The sequence below is a fragment of the Eptesicus fuscus genome, chromosome 8 (assembly GCF_027574615.1).
Source record: "Eptesicus fuscus isolate TK198812 chromosome 8, DD_ASM_mEF_20220401, whole genome shotgun sequence".
NCBI classification, from domain to species: Eukaryota; Metazoa; Chordata; class Mammalia; order Chiroptera; family Vespertilionidae; genus Eptesicus; species Eptesicus fuscus.
Genome location: NC_072480.1, coordinates 78,168,087 through 78,190,981, shown reverse-complemented (window position 1 = coordinate 78,190,981; position 22,895 = coordinate 78,168,087). Strand labels below are relative to the sequence as shown.

The window sequence follows — 22,895 nt, the reverse complement described above, 5'->3', positions numbered from 1 at the left end:
TTGGGGCGCAAAGAAGCCTCCAGAATCCAGGTCCAGAGCTCTGGATGAGAGGCTATACTGCCCATCACCTTTACTATACCCAATGCACATAACTGAAAGGGCATCACGTCTCTTTTTAAATGCACTTATCTAATGGAGAGTAGTTATTACTGCTCATGATTTATTATCCATGATACGCTATTAGATAAATCATGCCCCGGAAATCACACTTTTTAGCATCCCCTGGAGGCACATTCCGCGGTTCTGCAGCTGCCAGCAACAGCCGGCCAGGCCTTTGTGACTGGCGGCCAGCCGACTGTTCACGGCAGCCAATCAGGGCTTGGAGTCACAGAGCTGCACCAATCGGAGATTAACGAAACCTCGATAAGGGCCAATTGGGAGCTTGAGCCGAAGAACTGGGTGAGCCACGAACCGCAATCAATCTGAGGGGCGGAGTGGAACACTGATGTCCAATCCGCGGCTTTCAGTCCTCGGTCGGGGGCGCGGGCCCGCAGGCCGGCCAATCAGCGGGCGTGCGGCGACCGGTGCGCGCGCGGGGGGCAGTGGGGAGGCGGGGCCTGTCCGCGCAGTGGAAAGGTGGGCGCTGCGAAGAGCAAGGCCGGGTGAGGAGGGCTGGCGCCCTGGGTCTGGGGAGGGGGTGACGTGCGCTCACAGCCGACAGGGGTGGCGGCTAGGGCGCGCGAGAGTGGGGCGGGGCGAGCGGGGCAGGGGCAGGGGCAGGGTCACGAGATGCCACCAGACTTCACCTCCGCGCTGCGGGATGCTGCGGGGAGAGGTAAGGGACTGGGTACCGGGCGGTGAAGGTGGCCCGCTCCGGGATGATGGCTGAGGGAGGAGGGGGATACTGTTGCCATGGCAACGCAGGGTGCAACCTGTCGACTCCTTTCGCCTCCCGAACGTGCACACACCTTAAATCTACCCCCTTTTCCACCCGGCCTCAAGCGGTGTCTATCGTCTGTGGCTCGCGAGCGGCTGGGCTGGGACCAGCGCAAAACTAACCCACTCTGGCAGCTGTCTCTGCTCCACGTCCTAGCTCCTCGCAGCTTCCCCTTCCTCCCGTTGTCCTCGGGCAGAGGGATTAAGCCGGCGCCGGGGCACTTGGTACCACAGGCCTTTGAGGTGTAACCTCCTGGGCCAGTTCGCGGGATGGACACAGCTGGGATGCAGTGCAGCCGCCTCATCCTGGGAACTGGTACGGTAGAGATGCTGTAGCCTGAGGGACCAGGGGTATCCCCCAGAGGGATTTCTTAAAAAGGCATCTAACACAGAGCCTTGTGCATAACAAATACTTAGAAAATGGGGGTTGACTGAATGAATAAGACCACCATGGCAGCTTCCCCTTCCATGGACCAGCGCTGTCCAATAGAAATATAATGCGAGCCACATACTGTATACTAAATTTACATTTTCTAGTAACCACATTTTAAAAAGCAAAAAGGTTAAATTAATTTTAATGTATTTTACTTACCCCAGTATATACAAAATATCAATGTTAAATATAATCAAAATTAAATCAATATTACTTTATCGATATTAAATTATTGGGAAAATGTTATAAATTCTCATTTTCATACAAAGCCTTCAAAACCTGGTGTGTATCTCACACTTACAGAACATCTCAATTTGGACCAGCCACATTTCAAGTGCTCATTGGTCATACTTGGCTAATGGCTACCATATGAGACTACACAACCATAGACATTTCTTACATGTGTGTGAGTTGTGACCAAAAACAAGAAACTCATTAATATTCTTTGGTGCCCTCTTATTTGCAAGGAGGCACTGTGCACTGAGGTAACAAAAAACATGAGACCTGGTCTTTTTTCTCAAGGAGCTTCCTGTCTAGTTGAGAAAATACACATCCAAAAATTAAGTTGAATTTTAAATGGACATGATTGAGGCACTAGTAAGGACAACTGGCAGTATATGATTGATTGACAAACAAGATGGCTGATAATTACCCTTAGGAATTCTAGGGAGGGGTACTTCAGGCTCATGTAGTAGAGGATGACTGAAGTCTAGTCTTGAAAGATGGGTAAGACTTGGACTGCTGGAAAAGATGGGGAAGGTGTTTCGGTTGAATGGATCTAATCATAACTTCTTTTTTCTTTTTTTTTTTTTTAGGGTTGAAAATTTGTAGAGTCCTGAGGCGTGCAGACTGAAAAAGACTGTCCTCTCTCACTGACAGTCTCCACCATGATTCATAGCCTTTTCTTGATCAACTCCTCTGGAGATATTTTCCTGGAGAAACATTGGAAAAGCGTGGTCAGCCGTTCTGTTTGTGATTACTTTTTTGAGGCACAAGAGAGAGCCACTGAGGCAGAAAACGTACCGCCTGTTATCCCTACCCCTCACCACTACCTCTTAAGTGTATACCGGCACAAGATCTTTTTTGTGGCTGTGATCCAGACAGAGGTTCCACCTCTGTTTGTCATTGAGTTCCTTCACCGGGTAGTGGACACATTTCAGGTGTGTGATTGTGAGGAGGTTCATGCGCGTAAATGATAAAGTATCTTTCTTATTCTGTTTCCATTGTATTCAGCTCTGTTAAGAAACTTAAAACAACGAAAATCAAAACTGCTCTAGCCAGTTTTGCTCAGTGGATAGAGCATTGGCCCTCAGACTGAAGGGTCCTGGGTTTGATTCTGGTCAAGGGCACATACCTTGGTTGCAGGCTCAATCCCTGTGCAGGAGGCAACCAATTGATGTGTGGCTCTCACATTGATGTTTCTTTCTCTCTGTCTCTCCCCCTCCCATCCACTCTCTCTAAAAATCAATGGCAATGGCCTAGCTGGTTTAGCTCAGTGGATAGAGCGCTGGCCTGTGGACTCAAGGGTCCCGGGTTCGATTCTGGTCAAGGGTACATACCTTGGTTGCAGGCTCGATCCCCAGTAGGGGGCATGCAGGAGGCAGCCAATCAATGAATCTCTCATCATTGATGTTTCTAACTCTCTCTCTCCCTTCCTCTCTGAAATCAATAAAAATATATTTTAAAAAATCAATGGCAAAATATCCTTGGGTGAGTATTAACAACAAAAAAGGAAGAGATTAAAAATAAATAAATAGCCAAAACCGGTTTGGCTCAGTGGATAGAGCGTCGGCCTGCGGACTGGAAGGTCCCAGGTTCGATTCCGGTCAAGGGCATGTATCTTGGTTGCGGGCACATCCCCAGTAGGGGGTGTGCAGGAGGCAGCTGGTCGATGTTTCTCTCTCATCGACGTTTCTAGCTCTCTATCCCTCTCCCTTCCTCCCTGTAAAAATCAATAAAATATATTTAAAAAAAAAAAAAAAAAAAAAAAAAAAAAAATAAATAAATAAAGACTCTGACAGTGTTCACTTCCTCTCCCATCTGATAAGATTCTTGATTCTACTGATTGAGTTGGCTGCATATAGAATGACAAATTGAATACTTTTGAACCTGTTGCATGAGAAAGCCACTCTACTCAGTATGATTGTGTGCAGTCATTTTAGTTCTGGAAATTGGAATTGTCTTATATTTTGTTCACAAATCAGATGACTTTAGTTCTGTTTTTGTTTTTTTAGTCCTCGCCTGATGATATTTTTCCATTGATTTTTAGAGAGAGTGGAAGAGAGAGGGAAAGACAGAGAGAAATATCAGTTTGAGAGAAACACATCGATTGGTTGCCTCCTGCATGAGCCCTGGCCAGGGCCTGGGCTGGGGAGGAGCCTGCCCTTGACCGGAATTGAACCTGGGACCCTTTGGTCCTCAGGCTGATGCTCTATCCACTGCACCAAACTGGCTAGGGCTATTTTTGTTTTTAATAGTGGACTTGATGTTACCCATTGTTAATTACATTGCTTTGAGTCACATCAAAAAGTGGTAAGTGTATAAAGATATATGTATTTTTAAAGTAGAGAAATTAAGTAATGCTTATCCCTGGCAGGGATAATTTGTGATCCTATATTTCATCTTGTGTTTGGGGTACTTATCCACAGCATTGGAGTACTAGTGATGAGCTCTTATTGAAAACCTAAGGTGGGAAATCTTCTGTACACCCCACCCCCCAAATTTAAGTAACATATTTTATAAGATACAGTTTTCATTGTGAGTTTTTCTTTTAGGAATAGATTTGAACATTTTTGGGCAGGGGGTGTAGGGGAGGTAAGTTATACTACGATGTCAGCACCATCTATAATAATAAAAGCCTAAGCGACCATCGCAACTGAATGGACGACTGAACAGGCTGCCTGGGGCGACTAGGCCAGCAGGGAGGTTAGTGAGGGACAACCAAACAACCAAGCAGCAGGCTGTGTGGGGCAACCAGGCCAGCAGGGGGCCAGTTAGGGGTGACCAGGCCGGTGGTGGGGGGGGGGGGGCGACAGTTGGGGGCGACCAGGCCAGCAGGGGCGGGGCAGTTAGGGGCAATCAGGCAGGCAGGCAGGTGAGCAGTTAGGAGCCAGTGTTCCCGGATTGTGAGAGGGATGTCTGACTGCTGGTCATCCTGGGGATCGGGCCTAAACCGGCAGTCCGACATCCCCCGAGGGGTCCTGGATTGGAGAGGGTGCAGGCTGGGCTGAGGGGACCCCTCTGCCCACCCCATGCATGAATTTTGTACACTGGGCCTCTAGTTTATAGCATAAGATTTTAGGCTGCCCAGACTCTGGATTCAGTGGAATCCTCTCCTTAAAAAACTTGCTCAACTTCTAACACTTGTGGTATTTGCATAACTGAAATGTTAAATGAGAAGCAAGGGCCCTTTGATTCAACTTCTATGTCATGTGAGGTCTGGAATTAATCTCATGAATACAGAGATTGTAGAACTGGAGAAGAAGAGAATGAGGACCCAAATGTTGTGATAAAAATTGAAAAACACATCAAAGCATCCTTTCATTTGCACTTATATCTAGATCACATGTCTGAAACAGCTTTCATTCCAAGAGAATTCTATTTTATAATTTTCCCCACAGATACTTTCTGGTAGTATTATTCTGGGATTCCAGTTCTCATGGGCATACTAGTTCCTTCACATAGTGAAAACCTGAACCCCAGTATGTGGAAGAACTGTAAGTGAAAGAACTCAATAGTTATGGCCTTAAACCACTCTAACTGGGACCCATTATGATTTGCACCTATCGTACTTTATCCCATTCTAAGATTAACAGCCCCGTTGGTGAAACTTGACATCAGCTTCATATTGCCATAGTGATATTATCTAATTATAAGACAGGAAGTGAGAAAAGTTGTTTAATCTAGTTGAAACCACAGAGGAATTTGAGAAAACAGTACAGTGACTTGTTTGGAAGTTTGGGACTTCATAGTTTGGGACTTGTCATCTTTGAAGGTTTTGTTAAAAGTAAATGGATATATCCTGATTTTGGTGTCTTATCTGATGTCGTTCTCTCTGGCTGTATTTTATTTCTATGACTGGAATATAATGGAAGAATTTCAGCTATAGAATTGCAAGCACTTTTGCTGTAGCACTTTGTCATATTTATAAGTTTCCATTCCAACTGCTGAGTTCACATTCTGCCTGATTTATAAAATCTAGAGAGGTGTTTTACTTATTTTCCAAAATAAAATCAGTCTTGGGAAGGAAATATATAACTTATTTTCTCTTAAATACTCATTTTTTTAAAGAAGAAATCATTTATTTATTTATTTATTTATTTAATTTATTTATTTAAAATTAGGCATGTCAATCTTTATTCTTTTGTTGTTGTTATTAATCCTCACCCAAGGATATTTTTCCATTGATTTTTTTTTAGAGAGAGTGGAAGGGAGGGGGAGAGATAGAAAGAAATATCAACTGGTTGCCTCCTGCATTTGCCCTGACCAGGGCCGGGGATTGAGCCTGCAACCGAGGTATGTGCCCTTGACCAGAATCGAACCTGGGACCTTTCAGGCCACAGGCCGACGCTCTGTCCACTGAGCAAAACTGGCTTGGGCAATCTTTTTGTTTTAGAAACACATTCCTAAGTGTTCTTGGATATTGGAATGGCTTTGATAATTGACATTATCTGATGTGATTTAGATCACATCTGGAGTCCATGATCAATTTTGGATGTCATAATTTGAGGAGAATATTGGAAAACCAGAGCATATTCAAAGACATGGCAAATGGTGAAACGATCTAGAAACCATACAATAGCATGAATAGTAGAAAGATCAAACAGGGAGTTTGGCCCTGAGAAAAAATATTGAAATGAAATCCTGTAGTTGTCTTCAAGTAACTGTGGGGCTATTCTATAAACTTGTTCTTTAAGGAAGATCTAGGAAGCAAATCTTAGTTTAGCAATAGAACTTTCTAATAATCCGAGCTGTCCATGAAGAGAGTGGGCTTTCTCAGAAAGGGCTCAGTTTCCCTTCCTTGGATGAATTAAAGGAGGGTTATATGACTATCTCTTAGTTCCAGTAAAAGACATCACTGACATTGCTAGAAGGGCACACAAAATGACTGCAGCATTTCTTTCTAAATTATTTCATCATCATGCATTGAATTTTACATAGTGCTTAATTAGTTTACAAAGCACTTTTACATATATTATCGTTTAATCAATCATACTTAGTTCTTACAACATCCTTGTGTGTCCAGTGGTATTATCCTGATCATAAAAAATCAAGACCCAAATGGGTTAGTATGACTTAATCTAGTAATTTAGTAAATAACAATTAAGATTGTAACCTAGGTCTTCTGATTTGGAATCCGGAGCTTTTCCACACCCCAGATAATTTAGTATCTAAGTTTAGCCTTTGTTAATAAAAGGACAAAGCATTCTTAGAATCCTAGCATCTTAGAGTAGGGATGATCTAAAGTGATTTTCTGTTGTGCTAATGCATCCCCCTCATTTTATTTTATTTTCCTCTAAGTTCTTATTAAGGAATAGAAGCACAGAGTAAAGGTTAAAAAGATTTTCAGGTCCAATCTATGTCATATTAAGTATTACCATAGTTCTTTCAAATTCTTATTCATAAGCACACATAATAAGTCTTGATTCAGTTTTGTATTCTACATATCTAGTTGAAGAAACTAACCCATAGAGGTTAAATGACTTACTTTAGTTTATAAAAGAAGTTAGTAATGACACTAGTACTATAAGACAATCTGGTATTCTTTTCATCTATGTGAACTATGGTTGTACTTCATTTCCTTATTGTAGAAGAATATCCCAAACATTGAGTAAACACATATGGGCAGGACTAGATCCTTATTCTCTAGGAACATTCTTTCACTTATTACAGTATCTGAGTGATAAATATACATTTTGTATTTTCATCAGGATTATTTTGGAGTCTGTTCAGAGCCAGTGATCAAAGACAATGTGGTTGTGGTTTATGAAGTACTGGAAGAGATGCTTGATAATGGGTTTCCATTAGCTACCGAATCAAACATCCTCAAAGAACTGATAAAGCCTCCCACTATCCTCCGAACAGTTGTCAACACCATAACAGGTATGGAGAAAGGGGAAACCCGCAGAAAACGGCTGCCATCATGGGTGTGGCTTGGTCTGGTGTATGCGTTGTTTTGAGTGCTTATCTTTGGTGATCTCAGACATACAGATGCTTTAGTTTTGCTCTTTATAGTCTTTGAGTATGAACTGAAGTAGATTTTAATTATGTGGAAAATACCCTGATTTCAATAACAGAATGAAATGTTCTCCTTTAAAAATAACTTTTTTCTGATTACAGAGGAAATACACAATTATTGTAGGCATGTTGGAAATACAGAAAAGCACAAAGAACATGAAATTAATTCTTAATCCTGTTATACTTTTAACATACTAGTGTATATATTTTTTGTCTTTTCTAGACAAACAGATTATAGATGAATGGATAGAATTTTTTTAAACAACTCATATATATTTTAAAACTTACCTTTTATCAATATATGTACACTATCCTATTAGGACAACTATTCTTCTACACCATTTTTAGTGACTTGACAATTTTCTGCCATATGGAATAGACCCTAAATTATTTACTGATTCCCTGTTTATGATGTTTCTGATTTTTTGTTCTTTTAAATATCAAGGAATTAGCATTCTTATACTTAAATCTTTGTGTACATTAGAATGATTTATTTTCAGTACTAGAAATAGAACTGCTGGACCCAAGGGTGTGCACATTTTATGGACTTAATGCATTGTGCCAAATTGCGCTCCAGAAAAGTTACACTAATTTATATTTTCAGCAGCAATTTCTATGCACCCTAGCCAACCCTATCATTATTATTATTTTTAAAAAGTTTGACATTTGATAATTTAGTGGTATCTTGTTATTTACACACTCATTTTTTTATGACTAAGGGAGTTAAAACCTGTTCAAGTGTTTATTGGCTGTTTTTTTCTCTATTGTGAATGACTTTTTGTGTCTTTTGCCCATTTTTTGGTTGTTGAAATTATTTTCTTTTTTTATTCTAGTTTAAAATAATTTCTTTCATTTAAGGATATTAAACTACCATATATATTGGAAATATACATGATAGTTTGTGGGAGTTCTTTATATATTTTGAATATTCTATTATACATATTTTCTCACAATCTGTCTTGTCATTTGACATTGTACATGGTATGGTTTGTTTAGCCATATTTAAAAATTTTTGATTTAGTAAAATTAATCATTTTTTTAAGGCTTTACATCAGGCGTCCTCAAACTACGGCCCGTAGGCCACATGCAGGTGTTTTTGTCGTTTTGTTTTTTTTACTTCAAAATAAGATATGTGCAGTATGCATAGGAATTTGTTCATAGTTTTTTTTTAAACTATAGTCCGGCCCTCCAACGGTCTGAGGGACAGTGAACTGGCCCCCTGTTTAAAAAGTTTGAGGACCCCTGCTTTACATTTTGGGTCTTGCTAATATATAAACAGGTTTTACTTAAAATTTGACAAAATGATTGGAAAAATACATTTTAAAAGGAATAAATATGCACAAATAGCCAGGACAATTTTTAAAAAGAATTACAAAGGGGTGGAAAGAATTTTCCCTGTCAAATATCAATATATATAAATTTCATATGGTGCTTGAGACAAAAACTCATAGAATAGATTAAAAACCAAGAGAGAGAAAAAGAAAAAAACAAACAAAAAAAAAAACAAGAGAGATAAAAACTAAGATGGTTTTGAAAATAAATATTAAAAAAAAAGAACAAGAGAAAAAATGTGTGTGTACTATCAAATACAAGATATATCATGAAGTGTTGGTAATTTAAAAAATGTAGTATTGGCCCAGTAATAGGCAAATAGATGATTGGGATAAAATAGAAAGGCTAGAAACAGACTCTTGCATTTATAGAAATTTGATATAGATAGGTGTTGTCACATATCAAATCAGTTAGCCAAGGGCCAGTTGTTAAATATATTTATTGTATTGGGGCAGTCAGCCTTGATATAGAAATAAAATGAAGTCTCCCTAATCATTCTATACATGAAATAAGATCCAGTTAGATTAGAGTTAAACACAAACTTTATAACTGTTAGAAGAAAGCACAGGAGAATACCCTTTTGATCTTGGAGAAGAAAAGTCTTTTTTTTTTAAGTGAATTTTCTTCTAATTCTTTTGTGATTTTATTTTTGGATTTAATTTTTTAATCTATTTGGAAATTATCTTGTTAATCAATAAGAGGTAAGGCTCTAGGTTTATTTCCCCAAATTTTCAGTCACTTTTCCTAGCACCACATATTGAATAATTTATCTTTTTTCCCTGTTTTCAAATGATATTTTTATCTTGTACTAAGTCATTATGGATTCTTGGTCTTCTGTTTTTTAGGCTTTCCTGCCTTATTATCATACTGATTTAATTATTATAGCTTGATGAGATGTTTTAATATATAGAGCATCTTTTTCAGAAAACACATTCGTTGGGATTTTCAATATTTGGGACTTATTTTAAACCTTAAAGAATTTTATTAGTACCTGAATCATTTATGAATATTATTGAGTCATTTTTCAGAATCTCACTTAAATCTAGAAAAAGGTATCTGAGAACCAGCTTTTGAAAAGACTGAAATGTTTTGTAAATATGCTGAATATATGTGTATTTAATGTTTCTTTCTTTAGGTTAAAAAGATCCAGGTTACAGAAGAAGGAAATAGATTTGTAATTAGTTATAATATTTCATAATTTATTATATAGAACCTTTGAATTAAAAACATATTTTGATGCCTGTGGGGGAAAAACAAGGCAAGGAATTGATTTATAATTCTTATAGACAGGGAAAGATCTAATTTGTATTTTTTTCCTAAATTTAAGTATTGGTGTGAGAGAGATTATATTGATGTGTACATTTTAATACCTAGCATAAATGTACCTAAGAACCTACCTCAAATTAGAATACTGTTTTTACCCATGAAAATTTTATATCAATATGTAGATTACCATCTCCACTGAAAGCCAATACATTATTTAAGCTGCAAGCTATTGTGGAATTTGAGAGACCAAGTTCAAGTTACTTTCAAAACCAAAATATGATATCTGTTTCTCAGGTAACTTTCTTAACCTTTATTTTGCTTGAGAAGGCAGACCAGATGGCGACAAGTTTTTAAAGTAGACTAGGTTACCCATATAGAAGTTGGGAAAACTCCTGTTTCTTGTTTTTTTTTTGGAAAAATTATTTGAATAGTGGAAGCATAGAAACTTCTAGGGAAGTATTCTATGATTTTTAGATAATTGGTTACATCCAATCATCAAATTGGAATTAAATTACAGTAATATTCATTGTCTCAGGAAGCACCAATGTGGGTGACCAGCTTCCCACTGGGCAGCTGTCAGTGGTGCCGTGGCGACGGACTGGGGTGAAATACACCAACAATGAGGCCTATTTTGATGTGATTGAAGAGATTGATGCCATCATTGATAAATCAGGTAGGTACTTTTAATGTATCTTTCAAACTGTGAAAATAGAAAGGCGCCCTTTTTAGAATGCTTGCTGTAGCAGAATTATCCCCCGTTCAAAATCATTCATTTCAACTTAGTGCCTACTTTTTGTCAAGCACTATGCTGGATACTAGGAATGAACTTAAACATTATGATGCAGATGACATGATTATATATGTACAAACCCCTAAAGATTCAACAAAAAGCTCTTAGAACTAAAAAAATAAATTCAATAAAGTTGTAGAAAAAACAATCAACATACAAAAATCAGTGGCATTTCTATATGCAAACAACAAACTATCCTAAAAGGAAATTAAGAAAACAGTTCCATTTATAATAGCAACAAAGAGAATAAAATACTTAGGACTAAGGAATAAACTTAAGCAAAGAAGTAAAAGATTTGTATATCGAAAATTATAAAACATTAAAGAAGAAAATTAAAGAAGACACAGATAAATGGATAGACACCTGTATTCATGGAGTAGAAGAATTACATTATTATAATGTCTACAATACCCAAAGCGTTCTATAGATTCATTGTTATCTCCATCAAACTCCCAATGGTACACTTATAGAAATAGAAAAAAATCCTAATAGTCATATGGAACCAAAAAAGACCCCAAGTAGCCAAAGCAGTCTTGAGCAGGAAGAGTTAAGCTGGAAACTTCACACTTCCTGATTTCAAAATATGTTATAAAATTACATTAATTAAAACAGTATGCATATGAAATAAAAACAGACATATAAACCCATGAAACAAAATATAGAGCTCAGAATTAAAACCATCTATAATAATAAAAGCCTAAATGACCATCGCAACTGAACGGACGATGGAACAGGCTGTGTGGGGCGACTAGGCCGGCAGGAGGGTTAGTGAGGGACAACCAAATGACTGAGAGCAGGGGGCGACCAGGCCAGCAGGGGGATTAGTGAGGGGCGACCAGATGACCGAACAGCAGGCTGTGTGGGGCGACCAAGCTGGCAGAGGGGTTAGTGAGGGGCGACCAGACGACCGAGTAGCAGGCTGTGTGGGGCGACCAGGCCAGCAGGGGGGTTAGTGAGGGGCAACCAAACGACCGAACAGCAGGCTGTGTGGGGCTACCAGGCCCACAGGGGGGGGCAGTTGGGGACAACCAGGCTGGCATGGGGGGACAGTGAGGGGCGACCAGGCTGGTGGACGGGGCAGTTAGGGGCGACCAGGCCTTTGGGGGGACAGTTAGGGGTGACTAGGCCGGCAGGGGGGGCTGTTGGGGGTGACCAGGCCAGTAGGGGGGTGCAATTAGGGGCGATCAGGCAGGCAGGCAGGCAGATGAGCAGTTAGGAGCCAGTGGTCCCGGATTGTGAGAGGGATGTCCGACTGCTGGTCATCCTGGGGATCAGGCTTAACCGGCAGTTGGACATCCCCCGAGGGGTCCCGGATTGGAGAGGGTGCAGGCTGGGCTGAGGGGACCCCCCCCACCCCGTGCACGAATTTCGTGCACTGGGCCTCTAGTACATTTATTATCAACTGATCTTCAACAGGAGTACCAAGAATATACAATGGGGAAAGAATCATCTCTTCATTAAATGTGTTGGGGAAACTGAATATCCACAGACAAAATCAACTCAAAATGGATTAAAGACTTGAACATAATACATGAAATTATAACACCCCTAGGAGAAAAGATAGAGAAAAAGCTCTTGACACTGGTCAGAGCAATGATTTAGTTTAGATTTGACACCAAAAGCAAAGGCAACATATGCAAAAATAGGCAAATGGGATTATATCAAACTAAAAAGCTTTTGTACAACAAAGAAACAATCAACAGAGTAAAAAGGCAACCTATAAATGGAAGAAAATACCTTCGAACCATGTATCTGATAAGGGATTACTATCTAAAATATATAAGGAATTCATACAACTCAATAACAAAACAAAACAAAAAACAAATAACCTGACTAAAAAGTGGACATAGTACATGACTAGACATGTTTCAAAAGAAGACAAAAATGGCCGGCAGGTATATGAAAAGGTGCTCAACAATTACTAATCATCAGGGAAATGCAATTCAAAACTAGGAGATACTGCCTTATACCAGTTAGAATGGCCATTATAAAAAGACAAAAGGTAAGTGTTGACAATGACGTGGAGAAAAGGTAACCCTTGTACACTGTTGGTGGGAATGTAAATTGGCACAGCCATTATGGAAAACAATATGGAGGTTCCTCAAAATATTAAAAACAGAACTACCTTATGATCCAGCAATCCCACTTCTGGTTATATCCAAAGGAAATAAAATAAGTATCTCAAGGAAATATCTGCACTTCCCTGTTCATTGTAGCATTATCCACAGTAGCCAAGATATGGAAACAAACTAAATGTCTGTTGGCAGATGAATGGGTAAAGAAAATGTAAGATATATATATATATACACACACAATGGAATATTATTCAGCTGTAAAAAGAAGGAAATCCTGCCATTTTAAACAACATTGATGAACTTAGAAGGCATTACACTAAGTGAAATAAGCCAGATACAGAAAGACCAATACTGCATGATCTCACTTATAGGAGCAGAGAATGGTGGTTATCAGGAGTTAGGAGGAGGGAGAAATGAGGAGATGTTGGTAGTTGCTGCTGCTGCTGCTGATGATGATGATGATGATGCTATTTGGTTGTTAAATATGATGAAGTTATGTAAATAAAGGAAACAAAATGGGGTTACATAGAGAGAAAGACATAGTATGGCTGCAGAAAGCTTGCTTAAGTCCAGTGAGGGAGAGAGAAAGGTAAAAAGGTGGAGGATAAGAGAGGCATCCCACCCATCCAGAACAAAGTGTAAAGAGGTGATAGTGTTTATGATTTATCAATGGAATGAGTAGAAGTTATTAAAACCTTCATGGATTTTGGAGTGAAGTATGTGCAAACACTTTAAGATGAATAAAATATTGTTGGGAAATAAAGTAGTTTAGTATGACTGGATTGAGAAGCATAAAAAAAAAGAAAAGGCATAGCAGCTTTTCATATTAGTACCAAACTGGAAATATTACTGATGTCCATTAGTAATAGAAATGATAAGTAAATTTTGATGTGGTCATACAATGGAATACTGTACAGTGATAAAAAAGAATGAAATACTGACAAACCCAACAACATGAATAAACCTCACAGTGTTGAGCAAGAAACTTAGATGCATATGGTTATATGAAGTTTGAAAACAGGTGCAACTTAATCTGAGGGAATAGAAGTCAGAATTTTAAGGACTTGGATTAACTAGGTTGGGCAAGAGGAGCACACTGGGATGCTAAAAAGGTATCACGTCTTGATGTGGGTGGTATTGCATAAGTGTGTACATATTTAAAAATTAATTGAGCTGAACATTTACAATTTTTGCATTTTACTATAAGTTTTGCCTCAATAAAGAATTTTAAAAAACAACAACAATTACTAGATGGCTAGATCGTGAAGAGTCTTGTGTGCCATTTTAAGGAAGATTATTTGGAACAATGGAAAAGTTTTAAGTTGGGGAGTAACTTGAACAGATTTGTAATTTAGAACTACCAGTCCAGCTGCAGTGTTAAGAATGGCTTGAAATGGGGTAGGATTGAAGGCAGGGAAAGCAGGAGGCTGTTACTGAAGTCACAAAATATAGACATCCACAATGGTAGTGAGGGTGGAGAGGAATGAGTAGATTTAAGAGATAGAAATCATAAAAGGAGAGGAAATGACCATCGGTTAGATGTAGGCACTGAAGAGTTAGAAGTGGTCAAGGATTTTCTGGCTTAGACAACAGGATAGATGGTGTCATCGTGAAGATATGGAAAATAGGAAGAGCAGGTCTGGAAACGAAGATAATGAACTCACTTTGACATGGGGAGTTTGAAGTGTCTCCGTGACAATCCAAGTGGAGTGGAGTTGTCCTGTTGGTTGGACCGGAAAAAAATATTAGGAAATAACTGGTCATCAATGAAACCTGAAGCCTGGGGTGGTAGGCAAAGTAACCCAAGGGAAGAGTGTTGAGTGAAAGAAAAGAGATGTTCAGAACTGTGAAAAAGCGTAGACATTTATAGAATGTGAAAAGAGAGAAAGCTGCAGAAGGCACTGCAGAAGAGGAGCTAGAAAAGTAGAAAGTGAGGAGAGGAGAAGATTTTGAAAAGGAAGAAGGGGTCAACAATGACGTATGCTACGGAGATCCTGTGGGATAAAGACCAAGTTGTCCATTCCATATAGCAGCACAGCTCATTGGTGGCCTTAGGGAGAGCAGTTTCTGATAAGAAATTTTCTGAACTATTGGTTAGGATAATGATATTCTGTTTGATTATGGTACTAGATTGAAAACTCCTTTAGACTAATTATCTCATTTATTTTATTATTTTTAAAATATATTTTATTGATTTTTTTTTTACAGAGAGGAAGGGAGAGGGATAGAGAGTTAGAAACATCGGTGAGAGAGAAACATCGATCAGCTGCCTCCTGCACCCTCCCCACTGGGTATGTGCCCGCAACCAAGGTACATGCCCCTGACCGGAATCGAACCTGGGACCTTTGAGTTCGCAGGCCGACGCTCTATCCACTGAGCCAAACTGGCCAGGGCTCTCATTTATTTTTTGCCCCCATTATTTCATCTAAGTATCTCCTACTTGATATAAGGTTGATGAATGTTTGGAAGGATGGACAATGCTAGGTAGATGAATTGGATGTATAGACCGAAGGAAAGAAGAAAGAGAATGAGGGAGGGATAGAGGAAGGAAGAGATGAAAGGAGGGAGGGAAGAAGGAAATAGGTTGGGAAGAACAGAGAAAAGTTCAATAATCCTTACCTTCTTTTTGTCTTATTCCTGTGTCAGGTTCCACAATTACCGCTGAAATCCAGGGGGTGATTGATGCTTGTGTCAAACTGACTGGAATGCCAGACCTTACCCTTTCCTTCATGGTAAAAGCTTGGTCCACAGATTTAGTTCTTGGGATGGGAAATTAGATGCTTTTGGAAAGACAGAGTGGTGAGCATGAAATGGAGCAAGAAGATATAATTAAGGACAGCCACACAGCTGTGTCAGGCTTGAAATCTCTATAAGTAACTTCAGAATTTGTATGTGTGTATGTACTTTAATAAAAACAGCACCTAAATTACTCCTGAAAGAAATGTGGGTGTTTAATTCCTATCTCTTGCTTTTCCTTGCCTGGTAACTGTAGAACCCCAGGTTGCTGGATGATGTCAGCTTCCATCCTTGTGTTCGTTTCAAGCGCTGGGAATCTGAGCGCATCCTCTCCTTCATCCCTCCTGATGGAAACTTTCGCCTGCTCTCTTACCATGTCAGTGCCCAGAAGTAAGCAGCCTTATAATTAAGAATGGTTTGTGTGTATGTGTGTGTGTAACCATATCCGTAGTAATTAAGAACTCTTGGTTCTGGAGTTACCAGGGTTCAAATTCCAGTTTCTATACGTACTAATTGGTTAAACTCTGGTGAATTGCTTAACCTTTATATGTCTGTTTTCTTCTTTGTTTGTTTTTTAAAATACATTTTTATTGATTTCAGAGAGGAAGGGGAGAGAGAGAGAGAGAGATAGAAACATCAATGATGAGAGAGAATCATTGATTGGCTACCTCCTGCACGCCCCACACTCGGGATCGAGCCCGCAATCCGGGCATGTGCCCTGACTGAGAATCGAACAGTGACCTCTTGGTTCATAGGTCAAAGCTCAACCACTGAACCACACCAGCTGGGCTGTGTCTATTTTCTTAACATCAAGTTGAAAGTAATAAAAGTTCCTTATTATAAGGATTAAATAAGAGAATCTAAATAGTGCTTATCACAAAGTAAGTGCTCATTAAGTTTGCTGCTATTATTTTTGTTGTGATTATTATATGTCTAAACAAGAGTATTTTCTTTCTCAGATTGGAATCTGAGTACACCTGTATTCAACGCCCCCCACCCCAAAGAAGCATTAAATTTTGCAATGAAAACCATAGACTGCAATGGTTTTTTCTTTTTTTTCTATTCTATTTTATTTTATTTTTAATTTCTTTATTGATTAAGGTATTACATATGTGTCCTCATCCCTCCATTAACCCCCCCGGTTTTTGATCTTGAACATTCTCTGTAATATGAGTCTAGGGTATTTTGGAGCCCTTAGTTGAAGGTATACAGTAGAAGGTATGTGAACTGAAGAGAGCCAGGAGACCTCAGGACCACCAATACCTTTCTGTGTGATTTGGAATAAATAATTTATAAAAATACCTGAGAGCAAAGGCTCTGGAATCAGACTGCCTAGACTTAAGCTCCACCTTCAGTACTTATGGTATGTGACCTTGGGCAAGTTCCCTAACTGAGGTTAAGCATATCAGTATTCATCTAGAAAATCAGCACAGTAGCAGTACCCATTTCACACTTATTGTGAGGATTAGGTGAGGTAATAGGGATCAAGCATTTAGCATAGTGACTGGTACTCAGGAAGTGCTTAATAGATTTTAAGAATTGTTATTGTTCTGTGACTTCTCTATTTCTTTGGGTCAAATCATGACAACTACCCTACTTCATAGGTTTTTGTAAGGATCAGACGAGGTCAGGTAAAAGTTCAAGAAATTATAAAATGTCCATAATGTATGAATATCATTCTCCCAAGTACAAATAATTATCAGTCACATGTCACAAAATAAAACAAATATGGTGATTTCTAATTTTTGTTCATAGTACCTTTCTCAGAGTAGGCTTATCATACTCTTTGATACTATGGATATTATTCAAAGAGTTATTAAGAAGACTTAGTTTACTTACTAGATAGCATCTTAGCTTTACAAAAAGAAAAATATCAAAAGATTACTAGGTGGTTTTTTTGTTTTTCCCTGTGCTTAATTTTTAAGATAAGGAATAAGGAAGCAAGTAAGGGAGGAAAAGCTGCCAACAGGGCAAAGGAGGAAGGAAGGTTGCCATTTTCCCAGAACATTCACGAAATGGGCTTCTGTGCGTCTCTTTTCCAGTCTGGTGGCGATTCCGGTGTATGTCAAACATAACATCAGTTTCCGGGACAGCAGTTCCCTTGGACGCTTTGAAATAACCGTGGGACCTAAGCAGACCATGGGGAAGATCGTCGAGGGAGTGACTGTCACCAGCCAGATGCCCAAAGGGGTCTTGAATATGAGCCTCACTCCATCTCAGGGGACACACACATTTGACCCGGTTACTAAGGTAGGAGAATAAGCAGGAGGTTTTGAATTGCTGACATTAAGCAGAAGTAACTCTGCGGGAGCTCTCCCCATAGACTTTATACCTTATTGAAAGGGGTGATTAGTCACAGGGGCATTGTTTTCTCCTGGAGATATTTTATGGTAACAAAAATCAAGTTCTCTGTTGAGAAACACCCTAGAGGCAGCTTATAATATTGTGAACAGTTGCCCTGAGTTTAGAACTCAACAACCTCACATGAACGGTTCTGCGGTAACTTTTTTTTTTTCTTTGAAGATGCTGTCTTGGGATGTCGGAAAAATAAATCCCCAAAAGTTGCCAAGTTTGAAGGGGACCATGAGTCTTCAGGCTGGAGCTTCCAAACCAGATGAGAACCCCACCATTAACCTGCAGTTTAAAATCCAGCAGCTGGCCATTTCTGGTAAGTGCCCCACCACGTAGGTGGCTTTGAAGAGAACAGAAATGGCACAGACATCACAAAGCCTTCTCTTGGCTCCCTGCTTATCGAGTTTGATTTTATTACCTGACGTGTAATCTTTAGTGAAATCTTTTCTAGCATATTTCTGGGGAAAGTTTATAATCCTTGCTTTGAAGTTGGACTAAAGGACCTGAATAAAAGTGTCTGAGACACATGAGAAAGGAACAATATTGGTAGGCAGAGGTGTTCCTGGGCAGTTGCTGAATCATCCTAGGTTGTCACTTTGAGCTTGCCTGGGTCTTCAGTATGGGAATGCTTCTGCTCTCTCAGCTGGTAACTGTAAAGAATAATTTCCTTTCCTTTCCCCCAATTTCAGAAGACTTTCACATTTGCTTTTTTAAAAATTCTCACCCAAGGATATTGATTTGAAAGAGAGAGAAGAACATCTATTCGTTGCCTTATGTCTGTGCCCTGCCCGGATATTGAACCCCCAGCCTAGGTGCGTGCTCACTGGGCATCCAACCTACAACCTTGCAATATATGGGATGATGCTCCAACCAGCTGAGCCACACCGGTCAGGGCCACATTTGCTTTTGTTATCATTTAGAATCCTCAGGCCGACCCAAGTCAGTTCACTATAGTCTATATCTACCTCAAGATGATCCTATATAATGAAAGCCTAATATGCTAAGTGTCTGGTTGTCCAGTTGACTGTTCAACCAATCAAGCGTAATATGATAATGATATGCTAAGACCGTTCAACAGCTCGCTATGACGTGCACTGACCACCAGGGGGCAGACACTCGGACCAGTAGGTTAGCTTGTTGCTGGGTCTGGCCGATAGGAACTGAGCGAGATAGGTCGGACACATCCTGGAGCCCTCCCGCGGTTCCTCCCTGGCTGGCCAACCTGCCGTGTCCCTCCCCAGCCCTGATCGTGCACCAGTGGGGTCCCTTGGCCTGGCCTGCGCCCTCTTGCAATGCAGGCTGAGGGCCCCCCCTCCCCAAGTGCACAAATTTCATGCACTGGGCCTCTACTAGTAATAATAATAGTTACCACTTACTGGGCATTTACTGTGTGCTGGGTACTGTTTTAAGCTCTTTTCATCTATTATTCAATCTGTTGAACAATCCTGTAAGATAGAGAGGAGATGATTTTAACTTTACATGAAGTTCCTATTTTTCTTTACCAAAGGGCTTTGTCTAATTTAAGTGATAGAATTTACTTAAATTAAAAACTCTTCAATCTTAAAACACTTAATGAACTTTAAAGTTTTATATGGTATACATTTTTTTTTGCTTAGTATAGTGAGAATACTTAGGAAGCATTCATTTATTCATTATTTTCCATTATTCATTCATTCAGTGGTGATTTATTTCTTATCACTGTCCGTTCAGGTATTCAGAAAAACACGCGGTGCTCTTATTTTCCTTGCACCTCATTTCAGTCTGCATATAACTTTCTGCCCTTCCACTTCAGGAACAGGTCCTCTAATATTTTGTTTTTGGTTCATGGCTACTACTATCTCTGTCCCACTCTTTGAATTGAAATGAATTTAAATAGCTATGCTACCTGCTTCCTTTGAATCATGCTTATGTCATATTTTTCCTTCCTTCCAGGACTCAAAGTGAACCGCCTGGATATGTATGGAGAGAAGTACAAACCCTTTAAGGGCATAAAATACATGACCAAAGCTGGAAAGTTCCAAGTCCGAACCTGAAGGGAGAGTTTTGCAAAGGGAACAGTACAGACACTTTTTCATTTCTTACTTGTCTAAAAGTGTAAAACAGTATCAGCCTGCCTCCTAGGTCAGTCCCCTTCTGGACCTACCTGCTCCCATTTTCCCTTAGCCTTCAGTGCCACGGAACTAATCAAGGGAGAAAAGGGTCGCCGGGGAGGATGGGACAGAACTGAAACACAATCAGCACCATCTCAGTTCTTAAAGAGCTGGGCGATGGAGGCCAGGGGTACTTGATACCGTATTTAACTATTTTAATGTGGTTACCATAGGAAAACACTAGCATCTGTTACTTGCTTGGCTTTAATTATCTAAAGCCAATGAAAAACTTCTTTGTTATTGTTTTTTAAGGTGGAAAGAAAGAGAGAGAGAGAAAGAGGAAGAGAAAGGGAGGGAGAAAAAAGGAGGGTAGAAGGGAGGAAGGAAGGAAAGAAAAAGGAAGAAAGAGAGAGAAAAATAGGAAGGAAGAAAGGAAAGTTTGGAAGAGAATGAATGTTAGTCAAGCAAAAGCCAGTTAAGGATCTCGTCTGTGAGGGGGAAGAAAGTGGAAACGGTTTAATTAAAGAAGTATGAGGACACTAAAGTGGAAGTGGTTAAGACAAGCAAGTCCCACATGAAGGAGGGCTGGAAAAAATAGAGCTGAGTTTCTTTCTGATCTCTCTACTTTCATATATTTAAAAAATTTGTACTTCCAGAAATGAACCGGCAACTTCTTGAATCGAGTCCGCTATTGATATGGAAAACCCCAGTAGAACTGATTGCCCATTAAAGACCATGACTATATCCGACCAGTTTTCAGATACTGGCTGCTGCTTGTCTTCAGTACTTGGTTGGTCATCTTCAGTGTGAAGGTGACTTGCCTGTTCCTGGAGGTGGTTGCCAGAAATGCCTCTTGTAACCCAAAACAATTCTACTCACTTCACAGAATTCACCAGCTTTTTCCTGTTACGCCGAGGAGAGTTTCAGAAAAGCCAGTGCAGGGCAGCCATGTTCTGTATGTCACAGTATTGGAGTGTAGGTGGCCCGCTCGGCCCTCAGGAAAGTGTACCACAACTATACTACACTTGATCTTAGCCAAAAGGCCGAGAAGCGATTGTACCACAACTATAACCCAGTGATTTCTTCTTTTTAAAAAGATAAAAATTAAAAAATATTAAAATTGATTTTGGAAGAGAGATAGAAACATCAATGATAAGAGAATCATTGACCGGCTGCCTCCTTCACACCCGCTACTGGGGATGGAGCCCACAACCTGGACATGTGCCCTGACTAACTGTGACCTCCTGGGGCCACACCTGCCAGGCGATTCCTTTTCATGTGTCAGTGCTGGACTGGTCCTGGAGTCTAAGCCGTCCTGTCGGAAACTTTTTAATTTGTAACCCTAAGTAAAAAGAATGCTTAAATGAGGATGTGATTCATCCTTGAAGCTGCTCAGTCAAGTTACTTCCTCGGTCTTTTATTTTGTACTCTATAATATATTTATTAACAACTAGAGGCCCGGTGCATGAAAATACGTGCATGGGGTGGGGGTGGGGGGTCCCCTCAGCCCGACCTGTGCCCTCTCACAGTCCGGGACCCCTCAGGGGATGGCAGTCAGACATCCCTCTCCCAGTCCGGGAGCCCTTGGGGGATGTCTGCAGTCAGACATCCTTAGCACTGCCAAGGAAGTGGGAGAGGCTCCTGCCACCGCCGCTGTGCTTGCAACCATCGGCCCAGCTTGTGGCTGAGCAGAGCTCCCCTGTGGGAGTGTACTGACCACCAGGGGGCAGCTCTTGCATTGAGTGCCTGCCCCCTGGTGGTCAGTGCAACCGGTCATTCCCAGGTGTTCTGCTGTTAGGGTCAATTTGCATATTACCCTTTTATTATATAAGATTATATAGGATAGCTATCCGCCAGTCCATTTTTCTTTTAATCCTGCCCCCTCAAAAGTCCCCCTAGTCTTTGAATAAAACTAATGTTGTAGGAAGATGGGCCATGTTGATTATGTGTAAACCAGTTTCAGAAACATGGCAACTGCACGATTACCTCAGGCGTTCCCCACGGGTAATTTTTATTCTAGTTTAGTGTGTCCGTTACCCATTTAAATATTTATATAAAGGCAGGTTTTCAAAAATCATAGCTTAAGTAGTGATATTGTTGTGCTTTGCTTCATGCATGGAGAAAAATGAAGACCCTATTCTCCAAACCTTATAGTCTTTCTCTAAAGCCCTATTTCCAAAATACTTAAGTGATTCCTTTTCTAGTTTTACCTTCCTACCTGCTGGACTTGTTTTTGCTGCAGAGCAATGTTGCTTTGTGGTTTTTCTCTGGGATAAATTGTGTACTATATGATGTGTTTCAGATCCCACCACTCCAGAATTTTCTGAGTGCTATGTCCCATATACACACCTACCATGTGGTTGGTAGAATACATCGAATTACTTCTCCTGAGGCCTCTGGAGGGTTTTAACGTTTCACAGAAAACAAACCATCTTCGTCCCTGAATATTTTTAGTGTTATAAGCCCAGCTGTTTTATTTCCTCCAGGGAAGCTCATCCTAATCTCAAGGGAGGATGTTAAGGGGGGAATAAAGTATCTAGGGGATGAGAGCTGCAGGCCTTAGCACATGAAGTGACTCTCACACCACCTGTAGCAGAGCCCTGGAGCAATGTGGGGTGGAGCTGCTACGGCCTGGCAGTGTGTTAGCATAAGTAACGCAGGGTGGCTTGACCACGCTGTTCAGCTCCATGTGTTTAACATGTGCAGAA

The 22,895-nt window shown here is 40.2% G+C and overlaps 1 protein-coding gene across 5 annotated transcripts; it reads left to right on the top strand.

Moving 5' to 3' along the window:
* Positions 1–551: 551 nt before the first annotated feature.
* AP3M2 (adaptor related protein complex 3 subunit mu 2) lies at positions 552–20,591 on the top strand. 5 transcript variants are annotated; one of them, XR_008556837.1, is made up of 10 exons: positions 552–602; positions 2,125–2,469; positions 7,240–7,411; positions 10,680–10,817; positions 15,656–15,741; positions 16,002–16,135; positions 17,788–17,995; positions 18,269–18,413; positions 20,030–20,499; positions 20,572–20,591. XR_008556837.1 is itself a non-coding variant. In XM_028148697.2 (9 exons), the coding sequence occupies exons 2-9, from the start codon at positions 2,197–2,199 to the stop codon at positions 20,128–20,130; spliced, it is 1,257 nt and encodes a 418-aa protein (XP_028004498.1). In that variant the 5' UTR covers positions 552–602; positions 2,125–2,196; the 3' UTR covers positions 20,131–20,560. The 5 variants fall into 5 exon arrangements, 4 of the variants coding, with proteins under 4 accessions (XP_028004498.1, XP_028004499.1, XP_054576281.1 ...); XM_028148697.2 differs by lacking the exon at positions 20,572–20,591 and having other exon boundaries at positions 20,030–20,560; XM_028148698.2 differs by lacking the exons at positions 552–602; positions 20,572–20,591 and adding an exon at positions 724–775 and having other exon boundaries at positions 20,030–20,560.
* The last annotated feature ends 2,304 nt before the right edge of the window (positions 20,592–22,895 follow it).